Source organism: Cucumis melo, chromosome 3 (genome assembly GCF_025177605.1).
Source record: "Cucumis melo cultivar AY chromosome 3, USDA_Cmelo_AY_1.0, whole genome shotgun sequence".
Classification (NCBI taxonomy): Eukaryota; Viridiplantae; Streptophyta; class Magnoliopsida; order Cucurbitales; family Cucurbitaceae; genus Cucumis; species Cucumis melo.
Window position 1 is genome coordinate 10,883,929 of NC_066859.1, and position 17,912 is coordinate 10,901,840.

The following is a 17,912-nucleotide window of genomic DNA, read 5'->3' on the forward strand; positions in this document are numbered from 1 at the left end:
AATTTTACTTTTACAAGTTATCAATGACGGACGGAAAAAAACCTACCTGAGGAATGGCCGACGGAGGGCGATGAGTGACGATGACAAACTGCGAGCGCGGATTGCCGGTGACAGACGGTGTTTGAAGATGGTCGGCGGTGTTTGGAGAGGTTAAGGGTGGATGTTGGAATCGCGAAGGTTTTGCTGAGGGTTTGCGTGTAGGGTGGTCGGCGGCGTTTGGAATTGTGCAAGTTTGTGTTATTTTTTCCAATTTGGGAGAAAATAAACGTTCATTTATTAAATTTTATTTTAAAATTGTTTTTACCTTTTATGACAACAAATAACTGTCACATAAAAGTGAAATAAAAAAAAACAACGTTTTTCCTACAAAAAAAACGCAAATTTTGACATTTTATGACATTTTTTTTCCTCTCCTTTCAATTTGGATTGTAGTGAGGTGTCATAGTATGTCATTTTTCTTGTAGTGAGGTAGACTACACCACCATTCTTTTGGAGAGGCGGAGTTGCATCACCACCATCTTGTAGAGGCAAAGACGAAGCTGCACCGCCATCATTTTGAAGAAGCGGAGCCGAACCACCATCATCTTGGAGTTCAGGCGGAGCTGCACCACCCCCAGCTTAAAGACCACCATATTAGATATCAAAATTTATGGACATAATGATAAATATTTAGATATCAAGGGATATTCCATAAAAAATCAGGAATATAGTGAAATTTTATAAAAATTATTGTGAAATTTTAGTGAAATTTTAGAAATAGTTTATTTAAGTAATAAACTAGGACTTCAAGCATATAAATAAATAATTAGAAGCAGAATTTGATCTACAATATATTATATAATAGTGAAGATTGAAAAATAATTATGAACTCGTCGTACAAATGAAGATCAAGTACAAGTTTCAATAGTTAAATGATGATCTAAGAGGTATGTGTAACGTAAACATAATTTATTTTAGTAATGACAATATTGTTCCTTAATCACTGTATACTCAAAGTTTCTAACATAATTGAATGTCATCCACGAGTCTTTAACATCAACCTCAATACTACCATAAAAAAGGTAATAAGAGAGAAATTTGTTGTTTTCTTTTTACCTCAAAGCTTTTAAAAATTTGTATTTTTTCCTCCCAAACTCTTCATAATACTTTAAATTTAATTTCTATTTTTGCATTTAAATGAGCATATCTCCTAGAAAAAGTATATCACACATATTTCGGCAACACAAATTTCATAGTCATATCCCTTCACATCAGAACTACAAATTTAATAAACAAATCCTTTCATGTCGTAGCTACAACCTCTTGAGAGAGTATAAATATACATTAAATTGTATAATAGAAATTGTGTTATAAATATTTTAAACTAAGTGCATCGACATATTAAAAGAAACCATATAGATTTGCAAATACTCTCTATTTTTCAAAATATTCTAATAATAATAATAATAATAATAATAATAATAATTGGAGGAGTTTTCCTACACGTGACTTCTGGCAAAACACAAATAACAAAAGTACATCCAAAATGATGTCCATTACTTGAGGACCAAGCTTCCCCATTTATAGATATATTTAACTCTCTCTTTCTTTTTTTCTCTCAAGTCAAACTGCATCTCAACCGATAAATAATTCAAAAATTAAAATATTAAACTACTTGAGTAGTAATTTTATATATATAAAGTCACTCTAACTCAACACAGAAGATAACCAAGACTAATTACCTTAAAAAATCTTTTTTTTTAAAGGAAAAAATTCTAAATTTAAGGTAATAATTTAAATTAAAAGGGGGTTTTTAAACAATATAATTGTCAAAATATTTACACTGTCTAAAATAATTTCGAAAACGTAAAAAATCTATAGTCTCACAGTAGAAAATACCAAAAATATCCATGTAATTAATCGACACTCAATGTTTAATATATTTGATAAATGATCGTTTAGATTGGACTATTGTTAGCTACACAATAGTTTAGATTTAGTCATTTATATTTGGAGAACCGAATCTAAACGATTTTTTTTTGTCAAAAATCTTTACTACACTACACGATCGTTTAGATTTGATCATTTAATTTTGATTGCTTAGATTTGAACTTTTTTCAAGATTCTTTATTACACATCGTTTAGATTTGGCTATTCTTGTTACACTATCGTCATTTAAATTTGAATAGCCAAATAGCCAAATTTTAACAATTTTTTTGAAAAATTTTGGTACACACAACTTAGTAGAGGATCGTTTAGATTTTATTTGGGTAGCCAATCTAAACGATTTTTTTTAAAGAATTTTTGGTAATGATTATTTGTTACACAATCTTATTTGGGTACTCAAATTTAAACAATTTTTTATAAAGATTGTTTGTACACGATTTGGAATATTATTTAGATTTGGCTACCCAATATGCAATAATTTTCTTTCACGTTTAGATTTGGCTACCCAATATCCCAACAATTTTTTTCACCTGTTTTATATTTGACACATGATCTTGAACAACCAAATTACCCAATATCTCAATGATTTTTTTCATGATCTTTTATATTTAACACATGATCTTGAACAACCAAATCACAGATTGAAAAAAAAAATGATTTTGAAATAAATAACAGTTCCAGAAGAAAGAAGATGGAAAGGAAGGAAAAATCTAAAATATTTTTTAAAAATTACCAGCTTCATGAACTTTTTGATTTTTTTACGTAGACAGTAAGGGACCATTTGGAGGAAGGATTGGGTTATGAGGGATTAGAGTTATGATAAACTTAGGGTTATGATGAAATGTGTTTGGGGAAATAGTTATGAAGGAAGTGTTATGATAAGACATGTTTGGGGGAAGTATTATGATAGTGTTATGATAAGATGTGTTTGAGGAAAGGGTTATGCGGTAGGATTATGATGGTATTATGATAAATGTGATTGGGGGAATAATTATGTAGGTAGTGTTATGAAATTTATTATATATATATATATATATTCACATTAGGAATCCGATACACAAATTTCGTATATTTAATTTACCAAATTATTCTAGTTTTTTAAACCAAATTGCCTTAATTTCTTTAAATACGACATTGATTTTCAACCTTTTTTAAGTAGTTACATGTGAATAATTTTTTTTAATTCATAGAATTTTCTTTAGAAACCCATCAAAAGAGAATTTTCTCGTATTTATTTGAGGTTTGTACGAAGGATATAGTCACTCGACACTTTGAAGCATCAACTGGGATCGTAGTCGAATGACTGTCTTTCCTTGTTCGCTTCTATTTCCTTCTTAATAATCAGTGAGTATGAGTCAAGAGGTATGAAGCAGGCTTTCCCGAGTTGGAGAGGAGGGTCGTGTCGACTTTTCTTCATTGATTCGGGACGGGTATCTCCTAAGGATCCCCGTCGGCCCAGGATGAATGGATAAAGAAGAATTCGCTCCTGTCCTTCTACGCTTGATTCTGCTTCGCTCCTGTCCTTCTACGCTTGATTCGGCTTAAACGCATCTCTCTTTCAATAGGTTTCGCTGCGCCCCAACCCGGGATCTATGTCTTGCTGGAATGGGAGCTGCTCCATTCTGAGATCTTGAGGCGGAGGTCCCTGTCCTTCTGATTGAGATCAATGAACAAGGGAAGTAAGAGAATCTATATGATGAAGATAGTTTCAGCTTTCGATCTCGATCTTCTTCTTTTCTTTTCCTTTCTCAAAGCCTCTTCTTAGTTCGCGCGCCCTTCCTCTTCTCTCAGCAGATTTGTAGAGCGTAGAAAAGCAGCAAGCACGGATGCCCCTTAATGGAAATGAAAAAGCAAAACTCCTTTGATTTTGAGTCGAGCTGCTTCGCACCTTTCAGTCTCGTTTCATAGTCTATCGTCATCCTAAAATAGGTTGCTTAAAGCTGCAGACTTCGGACCATCTTTATTCTGCACTCCCTTAGATGAAAGTACGGAGGATGAACGGAGTACTCACTCGCCGACCTTCGCCCGGTCCGTGGTAGTTTAATCCCGTGGGTTCATGAAGGACTGACTCCTTTTCATGCCCCACCCTTTGTTCATTGACATTTCCTACCCTTTGAATATCTTCTCAGAGCGAAGGTACTCGTAGTTGAAAATATAGGAGAGGAGCGAAGCCACTCGACTGAGGTTAGGAAGGTTCAGTGATCGCCATTCTATTCTCTTCTTTCCGTCGTCCTCCGGCAGGAAGAAGAGTATTCATCCTTGCGCTTCTGTTAAGTCGCTTCTCAACTCATATTAGATTTCGCCTCTCCTTTCAGTCGTCCGGAGGTGCGTCATTTAGATTGATTGTCTCCATGTGGGATAATTCTAAAAAGAAAGGGTTTCACCTTCACAGGTCGAGAGAGATGAACCCGCAGGCCTAGCCTGATCTGAGAAGTGCTAATTCGGTTCGTCTCGACTGAATGAAAGGTGTTTTCTTGCCCCTTTCTTGTTTGACTGGGGCGGATTGGGCCATGGCAATTAGGATCTCAAGACGCAGCAACACCTATGATGCAAGGAATAATAGACTTATCAGGGGGTCACTATCGCGAACATGAGATCCAAGCAAGCAGATTCAGTCAGATCCAAGCAAGCGGATTCTACTATTTTCTTTTTCTTATAAGGACATAAAAAAGATCAAAATGAAAGTTTCATCGGCACCGCCCCCGGTAATTAGAATGAGTAAGGGGACTGAGACACGGCCCGGACTCCCACGGGGGGCAGCAGTGGGGAATCTTGGCCTTTTTCTAGTCCTCTCAACTGAAGACGGAGGATATAGCGCCTTGTGATTCAGCAGAGGTTCTTCCGGTCTGGAGATTGAGAAAAGAGAGGGAAAGAAGTCAATGAACAGGGGCTCCTTCGCTCCTTTCTCCTCGGTGGAATCCGAGAGGAAAAAGTCTTTTGTTGTTCTCAGGAGTCTGAAGTAGATGTTGCAGAAGCCGGATCGGAAGCAGTCGATCTTGAAGTTGGGTCGGCAGCAGCAAGATAGGCTTTTCAATCTTCTTTGAACCTACTATTTGGAAGAAAGCCTATCTTTCATTCTCAATTCATTAACTCTTTGTCCTCTATTCATTGATTCCTTCTTCATATCCTCTTATTAGTTGATCAGGATCGGGGCGGCCTCGGTCCAATGCCTGGGAGTCTGAATGGCTTACCAGAGAAAGCTTTTTTTTCTAGAGAGAGAGTCAAGGGGGCTGAAGAAGGTTATTCAATCAGAATGATTCTTGAATTCGAGTTAATGAGCACTTTCTCCAGTCCCCATCAGAGGTGCTAGTTTCTTTTGCTGTCGAGAAAGTAGCCCACCCTCTTCCTCCGAATCGTCTCATTGAACCACGTCCTACAGTTGTCATGAAATGGAATATGAACCTCCATATATGACTCTGAAATCCATATTCTCCTTGCTTCATCTCTTGCCAAGCATATGAATGAGACTCGGGACTCCCCAACTTCAGGGGATCCCATGCAAATCGTTTGCCTGTAACTATTCAATATCCTCCCAGTCTTTTATTATGCGTAGTTACAGATACTACGAGGGGATCCTCCAGTCTTCCATTCCAGTTCGGCAAGTCTGCTCCAGAAGGAGAAGAAAGCAGAGGTTGATTGCTAACTCATGAGCCCGCCTTTTGCCGCACCGGAAAGAAATCTCACTTCATTCTATCACTCTAAATCCAATACACAAATTTTGTATATTTAATTTATAGAATTATCCTAATTTTTGTAAAAAAAAATTATCTTAATTTATTTAACTACGACGTTCATTTTCAACATTTTTTAAGTATACATTACCTTTCAATAAATTGGTTTTTATAAATGTGGCATGCAACCCGTAAACATGTAAATACGTGAAAATAACAATTAAAAATACGAAGTATTGGGAACAATGAGGTCGATATTGATATCAAAATTTAATTACCTTCAATCAACTTTATGTTCAAATTCATATCGGTATAATCTCATAAATACAATGAGGTTGAGATTGATGTCAAAATTTTAATTTACAAATATATTGATAAGAATTTGAACATAGAGTTGATTGAAGGTAATTAAATTAAAAACTTAACTGTGTAATTGCAATAAATTACCTAATTTAAGAATAAATAAAGAAAATAAAATTTTAATAACATAATTGTACCAAATTCATAACTTAAAAACAAGTTGTATTTATAAAATAAAATAATTAAAGTTAACATGATAGAAATTATAAATGAGGGAAAAAATGGATTAAGGAAGGGTTGAAGAAGAGATGAGAAATAGTTGAAGGGGTAAAACTAGAGTTATGATAATCATTCCCCAAAGGTTGGGTTACCCAATCCTCCCCTTTATAACCTTTTCCCTCAACATGATTTAAATATTTTGATATTTTGTTGTATTTATGAAACCAACCTTAAAAATTTATCTAATTTAAGATTTTGGTAATTTAAAATACGTGGAAATGAAAGAGAGAGAGTGAGAGAGGGTCCAATTACTTGGGTGCCAAGGTCAACGATACTGTCGAGGTCAAAGAAACACCACGTGGCACCATTAGTATGCTCCTTCTAAAATAATATGTCGTTTCCGAATTCCGACCGCCATTCCCTCTGAAATCAATAACTCCGAATTTTTCCTTTCCTTTCTTTTTTTCCTCCCATAACATAATTCCTCTTATTATATTCTTTTTTTAATATATTCAAATCTAAAGCATATAAAAGTTACGGAAATTGTCTTAAACCGTAAATCTACCTAAAATTATTTATAAATATAATCGAAAATGGGGTCTTTTCCAAAAGAAAAGTTTGCTTGAATGTAACAAAACCCACCAAAATTACTATTTTTTAAATATTTCAGGTTTATCCTTCCATCATTTTTCTATTCTTTGCGATGAAATCATCTTCATGTGATTTCTTTTATCGTCTTCTTCCCCGATTTCTTTCATCGTTTCTCTTTTCTTTTTTTTTTTTCTGCCATTTCTATCATTTTTCTTATTTTTCAATTGTTTTTTTACGTCGTTAAATCTTTCCATCTTATTTCTTCTTTTATTTTTTTTTCGCCGTGATCTCTTTTCATCTTATTTCTTCTTTTTTGATTTTACGATTTCTTTCAACCATATTTCTTCTTTTTTTATTCTTTTTTACTTCATCGTTTAATATTTTCATTGTCTTTCTTCTTTTTACGTTGTTTAATATTCTATCGTCTTTCTTTTTTTTTCGCTGTAATTCTTTCCAGTCTTTCTTCTTTTTTACTTCATCGTTTAATATTTTCATTGTCTAAATGACCGTGTATAAAAAATAGTAAAATCTAAAAATCGTGTATAAAAAATCTTAAAAAAATCATTTACATTGGAGTAGCCAAATGTAAATAATCCTAAAAAAAATAAATAATCGGTAGACAAATCTAAACGATCGTGTACCAAAAGAATTAAAAAAAACGTTTAACCAAATCTAAACAATCGTGTAGACAAATCTAAACGATCGTGTAGAAAAAGAATTTAAAAAAATCGTTTAGTCAAATCTACACAATTGTGTACCAAGTTTTGAAAAAAAAAATCTTTTAGATTCTAAACGATCAAATTTAAAAGATTGTGTAACCAAATTTTAACGTAACCAAATTAAACAATAAAATTGAAAAAATAAATTATAGCTATATCTAAACGATCGTGTAGCAAAAGAATTTAAAAAATTCGTTTAGCCAAATCTAAACGATTATATACCAAGTTTTGAGGAAAAAAAATCTACCTAATTCTAAACGATCGTGTAACCAAATTTAAACGTAACAAAATTAAACGATAGAATTGAAAAAGTAAATTGTAGTCATATCTAATTGATCGTGTACCAAACAATAGCCAAATCTAAATGATCGCAAATATATTACGCGCATTGTTGACGGCGTAGTTGACGAGACATTTTTTGTATTTTACACGATGAGCTTCTGGGCTTTTTTTGTTTTTGGAATTGTTCTTTACCGTGTAAATATTTTGCTGTTTTTTTATATTTTTGAAAAGACCTCTTTAAAAAATATAAAAATATAACAAATCGATAAAATATTTATACTATATAGAAAATATTCGAAAATTGAAAAAGTCTATAGGCCCACTATGAAAAATACAAAAAAATGTCCTGTCAACCACGCCGTCAACAACACGCATAATATATTTGATACTCGATCGTTCATATTTGACTATTGTTTGGTACACGATCGTTTAAAATTGGTTATTTAGATTTGGCTCCAAATGTAAACGATTTATTTTTTAAATTATATGTACATGATCGTTTAATTTGGTTACGCTATTGTTTTAATTTGGTTAAACGATTGTTTAGATTTACTTATACGATCGTTTAGATTTGGTCGTTTAGATTTCAATTTATTTTTTAAAATCTTTGTACATGATTGTTTAATTTAGTTACGCGATCATTTAGATTTATTTTTGTTGTACACGATCGTTTAGATTAGTTAAATGATTTTTTTGTAAGATTCTTTTAGTACACGGTCTTTTAAATTTGTCTACACGATCACTTATTTTTTGTTACACGATAGTTACCCCAATCTAAATGTTTTTTTTAAGGAATTTTTATACACGATCGATTTTTTATACACGATCATTTAAATTTGACTATTTTTTATACACGATCGTTTACATTTGGCTACTCAATTCTAAATGATGTTTTTTTTTCCAATCTTTTATATTCAGTACACAATCTTGAACAACCAAATAAAAATTTGAAAAAAAATAGAATTTTTATATTTGAAACATGATCTTGAACGAAAAAAAAAAGAAAAAAGAAAAGAATGGAAGATGATGGAATGGACAAAGGCAAAAGAAAGGAAAAAAAAGGAAAGAAAGATGATGAACAGACGAAGAAGGGAAGAAAAACGAAATGGCTAACCTAGGATATTTAAAAAATGGCTAACTTCATGGGCTTTATTATACGGGCCGTAAATATTTTGCCAGTTTATTATATTTATGAAAATTTTCCTTGAAAAATTTTACGGTTTATCAATGTGATATTTTACTAAAGGGGGTTTTTAAAAAATATAACAAAACGACAAAATATTTACACAGTATAGAACAATTCCGAAAACGAAAAAAACTCACAGGCCCATCGTGGAAAATACCAAAAATGTCTCGTCAACCACGCCGTCAACAACGCGCACGTAATATATTTTGTACACAATCGTTTAGATTTGACTATTGTTTGGTATACGATCGTTTGATTTGATTACGTTTAAATTTGGTTACACGATCGTTTAGATTTGAACCCAAATCTAAACTATTTTTTTTTAAAAAAAATTGGTATACGATCATTTAGATTTGGCTAAACGATTTTTTTAATTTTTTTTGTACACGATCATTTAGATTTGTCGACAAGATGATTTATTTTTTTTACACAATTGTTTACCTTTTTTATATGATTGTTTACCTTTTTTACACGATTGTTTACTTTTGTCTACTCCAATCTAAATAATTTTTTTAAGAGTCTGTATACACGATCTTTTAAATTTTGCTAGTTTTTGAACACGATCGTTTAGATTTGGGTAGTCAAATCTAAACGACGTTTTTTTCAAACCTTTTATATTTATATTTAGTACACGATCTTGTGAACAACCAAATAAAAGTTAAAAAAAAATAGATCTTTTATATTTGATACACAATCTTGAACCAAATAACAGTTTCGAAAAAAAGAAAAAGAAAGATGATGAAAAAAAAGACGGTAAAATTCGCAGATGAAGAGGTAAAGAAAGACGAAAAAGAAAGACGATAAAAGGGAAGGGCAAACATGAAAAATTTTAAAAATGACTAACTATATGGATTTTGTTACACGGGCTGTAAATATTTTACCCGTTTGTTATATTTATGAAAGTTTCCTTTTATTGAATTAGTAAATATTTTGGTTTATTTTACTGTACTTGAGAACATACCAAAAAATTATCCAATAAAACATTAATATATTATGATAACTTCTTTCAATCGGATACATCCAACTATAAGAAACCAGACCAGTAATCTTCGTTTCATATGGTAAGTGAACGGCAAGGTGTACCATAACGCTAATAAAGGCAGGTGGAAATATTCTTTCCAACTTACAAAGTATGATTATGATATCTGCTTGCAATCTGTCTAGATCACTTACTCTTATCGTTCGGGCGCACAAGTCACGGAAAAAATTACATAATTCGGTTATAGCAGTGTATACGTTCTTCGGTAAGAATGCTCGAATACCAATTGGTAGTAGTCGATGTAATTAAACATGACAATCATGCATTTTTAGTCCTGATATTTTTTCCTCTCTTTCATGCACACATCTCCATATATTGGAAACAAATCCATGGGTAAACTTAACTGATTTCAGAAACTTACAAAACTCTACTCGTTCACTGGTAGTCAACGTGTAGCTCGCATGTGGCTTCACCAATCGGTTACCCACTTCTACAAGATGTAAATCCTTTCTTATCTTCAGATCTTGTAAGTCCAACCGAGCATTCGTGGTATCCTTCGTTTTCCCTTCGATGTTCAATAACGTACCAACCAAATTGTCACAAACATTCTTCTCAATGTGCATTACATCAAGTTTATGACGTAAAAAAAGTCTCGACCAATAAGGAAGATTGAAAAAATTACTTTTCTTCGTCCAATTAAGAGCTCTCTTTCTTTTCTTATCCTGTATTGAAGGATGTTTACTCATAACTGGAAATTCCAACTGATCTAGTTGTTCTAATATTTCATCCCCATTCATCACCACAGGAGGAGCCTTACGCTCTACCTTTCCATCGTGTAGCCTACTTCTACGCCACACGTGATTCTGTGGAAGATAGCGTCTATGTCCCATGAAAGATATTCTACCTTGTATCCAGAAGGACGATCTATCACCCATGCATATAGGACATGCCTGATACCCCTTCGTACTCCACCCTGATAGGTCACCATACGCCGATAACTCATTAATCGTCCACAACAAGGCTGCGTATAGCTGAAAGAACTGACCTGTGAGAGAGTCATACGTACGCACCCCAAAAGTCCATAAGTCTTTCAATTCCTCAATCAATGGTTGGAGATACACATCAATTTCCCTACCAGGAGATTTAGGACCGGGTATGAACAGTGACATAAAGAAATTTGTCTCTTTTATGCATTTTCATGGTGACAAATTGTAAGGAAGTAACACAACAGACCACATACTGTACGAGGTACTCATTTGACCAAATGGGTTAAACCCATCTGAAGCCAAGCCCAAACGCACATTTCGTGGATCAGAAGCAAAATCAGAAAATTCAGAATCAAAGTGCTTCCACCCCTCTGCATCAGCTGGATGTCTTAAGACATCATCTGTTTTAACACGTTTGTCCCTATGCCATCTCATGTCAACAGACCCTTCCTGCGATACAAACAAGCGTTGTAATCTAGGTACCAAAGGAAAGTGGCGCAATACCTTATGCGGAATTTTTTTCCCTCTATTATGATTAACCTTGTACCTAGCCTCGCCACGTGTAGGACAATGTTGCAAATCAGCAAACTCTTTCCAATACAATACACAGTCATACTTGCACGCGTGAATAGTCTCGTGTCCCAAGCCCAAGTCACGAAGTTTTCGTTTTGCTTCATAAAATGAACTAGGAATAGTACTATTACACATTGGAAACGCTGCTCTTAAGAGTTCTAACAACATGTCGAACGACTTGTTACTCCAACCACTTAGAACTTTCACATGCATCAACTTAACCAAAAAATTCAACGACGAAAATTCAGAACAACCGGGGTACCACTCATTACGTGCTTGATTCAATAAGTCCTGAAATATATTATTTGTTGTATCTTCATCTATATTTACCCCAACATTCATCCCCGTTTCATCTTCCAAACGAAATTCCTCTATTTCCTTTTCATGTTCAATAGGGGCTTGTAAATCATTTAGCATACCAAAGATATCACCTTCTTCATTAAATTGTGTACTACTAGTTCCTTCATTAAAAGGATTACTACTAGTTCCTTCATTAAAAGGATTACTACAAGTTCCTTCATTAAAAGGATTACTACTAGTTCCTTCCTCAAAGTTTTCTATACCTCTATAGCTTAATGACTCTCCATGATACACCCATTCTGTGTAGTAGGGGGATATTCCAATAGTCAGCAGATGTCGTTCCACACCCTCTAATGAGCTCCAATTTAAATTCAAACATCTCTTGCATGGACACCTCAATCGTCCGTAAGCATTAACGTGAAATTTGGCAAATTCTAAAAATTGGGTCACTCCATATCTATACTCAAGGTATAACTTATTTCTAAGTTTCATCCAACCCTTATCCATCGTTTAAGTCCCTAAAACATAAATAGGTTTGATTAGAAACATATGTCTCTCACTCTCTCACATCCATAACTTACTCCCCTGAATTTTCACTATTTTTCAATAACTAAGTTCAAACTATAGATGCTACCATAACTGCAGGATAATCAACACAACCTAATTATTAACAACAAAATACTTGAAAATATCTTCACATCCTACAAACCCCTCCAAACTACAGAGGCTACCATAACTGCAGGATAGCCAACACAACCTAATTATTAACAACAAAATATTTCAAGCTATCCTACTACCACCCCTTGAAACCAGCAAATTCAAAACAAAAAAGGCTACCATAACTGCAGGATAGCCATCCCAAACATAAACAAATTCAAAACAAAAAAGCTACCATAACTGCAGGATAGCCATCTCGAATCAACAATAAAAATATTCAACACAAACAGGCTACCATAACTGCAGGATAGCCAAAACAAATCTTAACACACATATTACATTCCCAATTCAATTTAACTATTAACTTCCCCCCCTCCCAATTTCAATTTTCAATTCAACTATAAATCCCCCTCCCCCCCCCCCCCCCCCCAATTTCAATTTTCAATTTTCAATTTATCTTAAACCCCCTCCCTCCAATTCAATTTAACTATTAACCCCCCCTCTCACCCCTCCAATTCAATTTAACTATTAACCCCCCCCCCTCCAATTTCAATTTTCAATTCAAATATAAACCCCCTCCCAATTCAATTTTCAATTTAACAATAAACCCCCTCCCCCAATTCAACCCCCATTCAATTTTCATTTAACTATAAAATCCCCCCTCAATTCAATTTTCTAAAACAAAAATCCTAAACCATTCAAATTTTAAATTTCAATTTCAATTCAACCACAAATTACACACACTCTATACAAAAATACATTTAACAAACAAAAATCTATTCCAAAAGAAAATCCTATAACTAATTTTCATAAAAAAAACCCTAAAACATAAACTTAAACTAAATAAATTTTCATTTTCCACTTACCTAAAGTGGCAGGCGGCGGCGAGGGACAACGACGAAGGAGGGCGGCGACGGACGGCGGCGGAACAACGGCGGAAGGGCGACGAAAATCGCGACGACGATCTCGGCTTCTCCTTTCTTTTCCCCTCTCGGTTTCGGTTCTGTAAAATACAGAACTGAAACGATTTTAAAAGGGATTTCCCGACGCAGTGACGTGGCGTCGGGAAATCCCTCAAAATGCGTCGGGAAAAGGGGAATTCCCGACGCTCATTAAACGTTTTTCCCGACGTTTCATGCGGCGTCGGGAAAAACCCCTATTCCCGATGCCGCTCCCGACGCACTGTTCACGGCGTCGGGAATAGTTCGTTTTTTAAAATTAATTTACCCTTTTCCCGACGTATTTTTACCGATGCCTTCGTGGTGCGTCGGGAAAGATTGTTTTCCCAATGCATCTCCCGACGTGTTGTTGACGGCGTCGGGAAAGCCCTTATTCCCGACGTTCTTTATGCCGACGTTCTTTTAGGCGTCGGGAATGCTCCATTTTCTTGTAGTGATATTTTTTTTGAAAAATTAAATTTATAAACACTACTTTCCTGAAGAGATTTATATGTTTATTATCTACTTTATACTTACTTTTAAAACCAAACAAAAATTGAAAACTAAAAACAAAAGTAAAAATAGATGGTCAATTTTCATAAATATAACAAACTAGTAAAATACTTACGGCCCGTGTAATAAAATCTATGAAATTAACCATCTTTTAAATATTTCAGGTTTGCCATTTCATCTTTCTTTTACTCTTCGCTGCGATTTCTTTCCATTGCCTTTATTTGTTTTTTTTTTTTCAAATTGTTATTTGATTCAAGATTGTGTATCAAATATAAAAAATCTATTTATTTTTTCAAACTTTTATTTGATTCTTCAAGATCTTGTTTTAAAAAAATAGTGATAGTATATAAACGGTTGTGTATAAAAATATAGCGATAGTGTATAAAGAATCTTAAAAAAAATTATTTAGATTGAGGTAGCTAAATCTAAACGATTATGTAGAAAAAATAAACAATCATATAAACTAACATAAACGATTGTGTACCATAAGAATTTTTAAAAAAATCGTTTAGCACCAATTTTTTTAAAAAAATCGTTTAGATTTGGCTACCCAAATCTAAACGCCAAATCTAAACGATTGTGTATCCAACATTAAACGATCATGTAACCAAATTAAATAATAGAATTGAAAAAATAAATTGTTTAGATTGACTATCCAAATCTAAACGATCGTGTACCAAATATATTACGTGTGTTGTTGATGGTGTAGTTGACAAGACATTTTTTTTGTATTTTTCATTGTGAACCTATGGACTTTTTCCGTTTTCTAAATTATTTTATACAATAAATATTTTACCTATTTATTATATTTTTGAAAAGACTTCAAAGTAGATCTAAATTTCTTTTCCTTTAGGATATTTTATTAATAATGGAATAGCCACATTAGTGAATTTTGAGAGCTAGCAAACATTTTTATTAGTTGTTGCAATTTAATATTTTTTTTAACACAACACTAAATCTTCGAGTTCTACGAAAGAGTACAAGTATGATTGATCACTTTGGTTATGTTGTAACATACTATAGGTCCGTTTGGTTTGTCTTAAGAAAAAAATATTTTTCGAAAAACTCATTTTTGTTTAAACTCATTTTTATGAAAATTATTTAAAATATACTTAAAAAATAGTTTTGGGTAACTTCGAAACATTTTAACTTTTTTCAAAATAACTTATTTTTTAGAATAAATACTTGAAAATGTAATCCAAATACACCATACATTAACACATTAACGTAATTTTAGTTCTCTGTATTATGGAATTTCACTATCATTTTTCTATTGTTCATATCAAAAGTTAAATGTCGCTTTGTAATTAAACCACCCTAATATTATTACTATGCAATGAACTAATGAGTTTTGTGCTAAAAAAATGAGTTTCATGATAACTCATTTTATTTCCCTCATAAATATAAAAACTTTTAAATCACATGAATTTGGTGCAAATTTCATTTAAAACCTAGTATTAAAACATTATTGTACTTCTTAAATTTTGAGACTTACTCCCTTTTAGTCTATTTCTCAAATTTTTAATTAGAGCTCATGTACGTTTAATAAATCCTCAATTTAAAAAATTAACTTTTACTAAAAATAACTAAATAATAACAATAATTTCATACAATCAAATATAATAGATGAATATGAGTTCAAAATTGATAGTGAAAATATTAATCAATAATAATTTATTTTAAAAAACAAAAATTGATAAGCATAGAGACTAAACGGTACATAAATTAAAATTAAATAATTATAATTATGTTGATTAAAATTAAACCAAACAACTAATCAGATTGAGCTTTAATTTCTTAAAAAGAAAACGTTTAAAAATAGATATCTTTTTCAAAATAAAAAATAGACAAAATATTTAGACCCTATAAACAATTAAAAAAAATATATACAGGCCTACCATGAAAAATAATAAAAATGTCCCATCAACACATGTAATATATTTGATACACAATGGTTTAAATTTGACTATTGTTTGATACACGATCATTTAAATTTGGATATCCAAATCTAAACGATTTATTTTTAAAATTTTCTACATGATGTACACGATTGTTCATATTGGCTAAAATAAATTTTCTACATGATGTATACGATTGTTCAGATTGGCTAAACGAAGTTCTTTTGTTAGACGATCATTTAGATTTGTCTACATGATTGTTTATTTTTTTTGTACATGATAGTGTAGATTTAGCCATCTCAATTTCAACGATTTTTTTTAGAATTTTTGTATACGATCGTTTAGATTTAATTACTTTTTTACTATCCAAATCTAAATGACGTTTTTTTTTTCTTTCAGTTTTTTATATTCAGTACACGATATTGAACAATCAAATAAAATTTTGAAAGATGATAGAACAGATGAAAACGAGAAGAAAGAAAGAAAAAGACAATGAAAAAGAAGAACGAAATGACAAACCTAAAATATTTAAATTTTTTTATTACATTTATGAAAGTTTACCTTAAAAATAATTAAATTCCAAATCTCAAAATAACATTTAAAACTAAACTTATCATCGCTAAAAAAGAAAAAAAAAAAAAAAAGAAAAAAAGAAAAGAGAAAGAAGGAAATAGAAAAAGAAAAGGAGGAGTATTTAAAGAGGAGGGAATGTGTAGGAAGATGATTTGAAACAAAACATTCCTATGAGATTACATTTTTCCTTTTTCAAATCTCTCGAAAACTGTATTCAGAGAGAGAGAGGTGAAATAAAAAAGGAAAAAGAGATATAACAAAATCTTAGTTTCCGTTGCCTTTTTTCCCTTCAAATTTTGGCTTAAAAATATTCCCAAATTCACTCCTCACTCCACAAATCCCAACAATGTCTTCAACTCATTCTCGCTTCAAGTTCCGTGAACGCCGCTCCGTCACCGGCATCACTCTTCCGCCCGATTCCGCCGCCCCACGGATACTCCGCATCTTTGTCACCGACTCCGACGCCACCGACACTTCCAGTAGTGACGACGACGACGACGACGCCCAACTCCTCCGCCTCGTCCGTCGCCACATCAACGAAATCCACTTCCACGATTCGACGCACTCCAAGCCCAACGAACTCCAGCCGACCAAGAAATTCCGCGGCGTGCGGCGGCGGCCGTGGGGGAAATTCGCGGCGGAGATTCGAGACCCGATAAAACGCACTAGAATCTGGCTAGGAACCTTTGATTCGCCTGAGGAAGCCGCAATCGTCTACGATCAAGCAGCGATTCGATTCCGAGGTCCTGATGCCTTAACGAACATCATAAAGCCGCCGCAGCGGAATCTTCCGCCGGAGGAGATTTGTGATTCTTCAATGGAAATCGCCGAGGACGGGGGAGGAATGCGTTGCTCTCCAACTTCGGTTCTGAGAGACGACTATTGGAGTGCGACGGAACTGTTGGGAGATGAGATGGAGTTTATGGATAATTACTACGGGGCGCCGAGGATATTTGTGGAGGAAAGGAGCATACCGGAGACGGCGATGTTTTGTGGGGGTTTGTGGGAGGGTGCGGTGGATTTGGACGGAAATTTCGGGTCATGTAAATGGGATGTGGGGACCTGTTTTGAGTGAAAGGAGGATTCACTTTTTGCATTGATTGACCACTACAAACATCGAGTCAACAACTCCGATGTGGTTTACCTCCTTACATATTTATTCTAATTTGCTTCATTTTTTTTTTTTTTTAAAAGGAGTTCAGAAAATGTGGCCAAAAAATTGTAAATGGAGCACTACTTGTTCTTTTTTTCTTTTTTTCTTGAGTATTGACTGTTGTATTTAAACTTTGTTATTTTTCCATTTGAAATTGTGTGCGTGGATTTGGTAATTTGATATGTATGTACTATAGATATTATTAGTTGTTAATATTTTCACTTCCAATATCAACTAAACGAACAGTGTTTATATCAAAAGCATAACTTTATTTTTTTAAAAAAATATGAATGATCAATATTGTTATTAGCTAAATTAATATCAACATCCTTTTGTTAATCATTCGTTTAAAAAATGAATTGTTAAAAGTAATTAGAATTCGGTAAACAAGAAAAGTAAACTAAAGTTGGATGGAAAATGGAGATAGACTTTAAACAATGATAATAAT

At 33.2% G+C, this 17,912-nt stretch overlaps 2 protein-coding genes across 2 annotated transcripts; one reads left to right on the plus strand and one right to left on the minus strand.

The window, feature by feature from the left end:
- Positions 1-363: 363 nt before the first annotated feature.
- LOC127148664 (uncharacterized) lies at positions 364-13,683 on the minus strand. Its single transcript, XM_051082859.1, has 3 exons — positions 13,639-13,683; positions 13,256-13,379; positions 364-617 (listed from the first exon to the last, which is right to left on the minus strand). The coding sequence occupies exons 1-3, from the start codon at positions 13,681-13,683 to the stop codon at positions 364-366; spliced, it is 423 nt and encodes a 140-aa protein (XP_050938816.1).
- A 2,588-nt stretch (positions 13,684-16,271) lies between these two features.
- On the plus strand, positions 16,272-17,603 carry LOC103488716 (ethylene-responsive transcription factor CRF6-like). The gene has a single exon (XM_008447570.3). It carries the CDS (start codon positions 16,658-16,660, stop codon positions 17,384-17,386), a length of 729 nt encoding a protein of 242 aa, XP_008445792.1. The 5' UTR covers positions 16,272-16,657; the 3' UTR covers positions 17,387-17,603.
- The last annotated feature ends 309 nt before the right edge of the window (positions 17,604-17,912 follow it).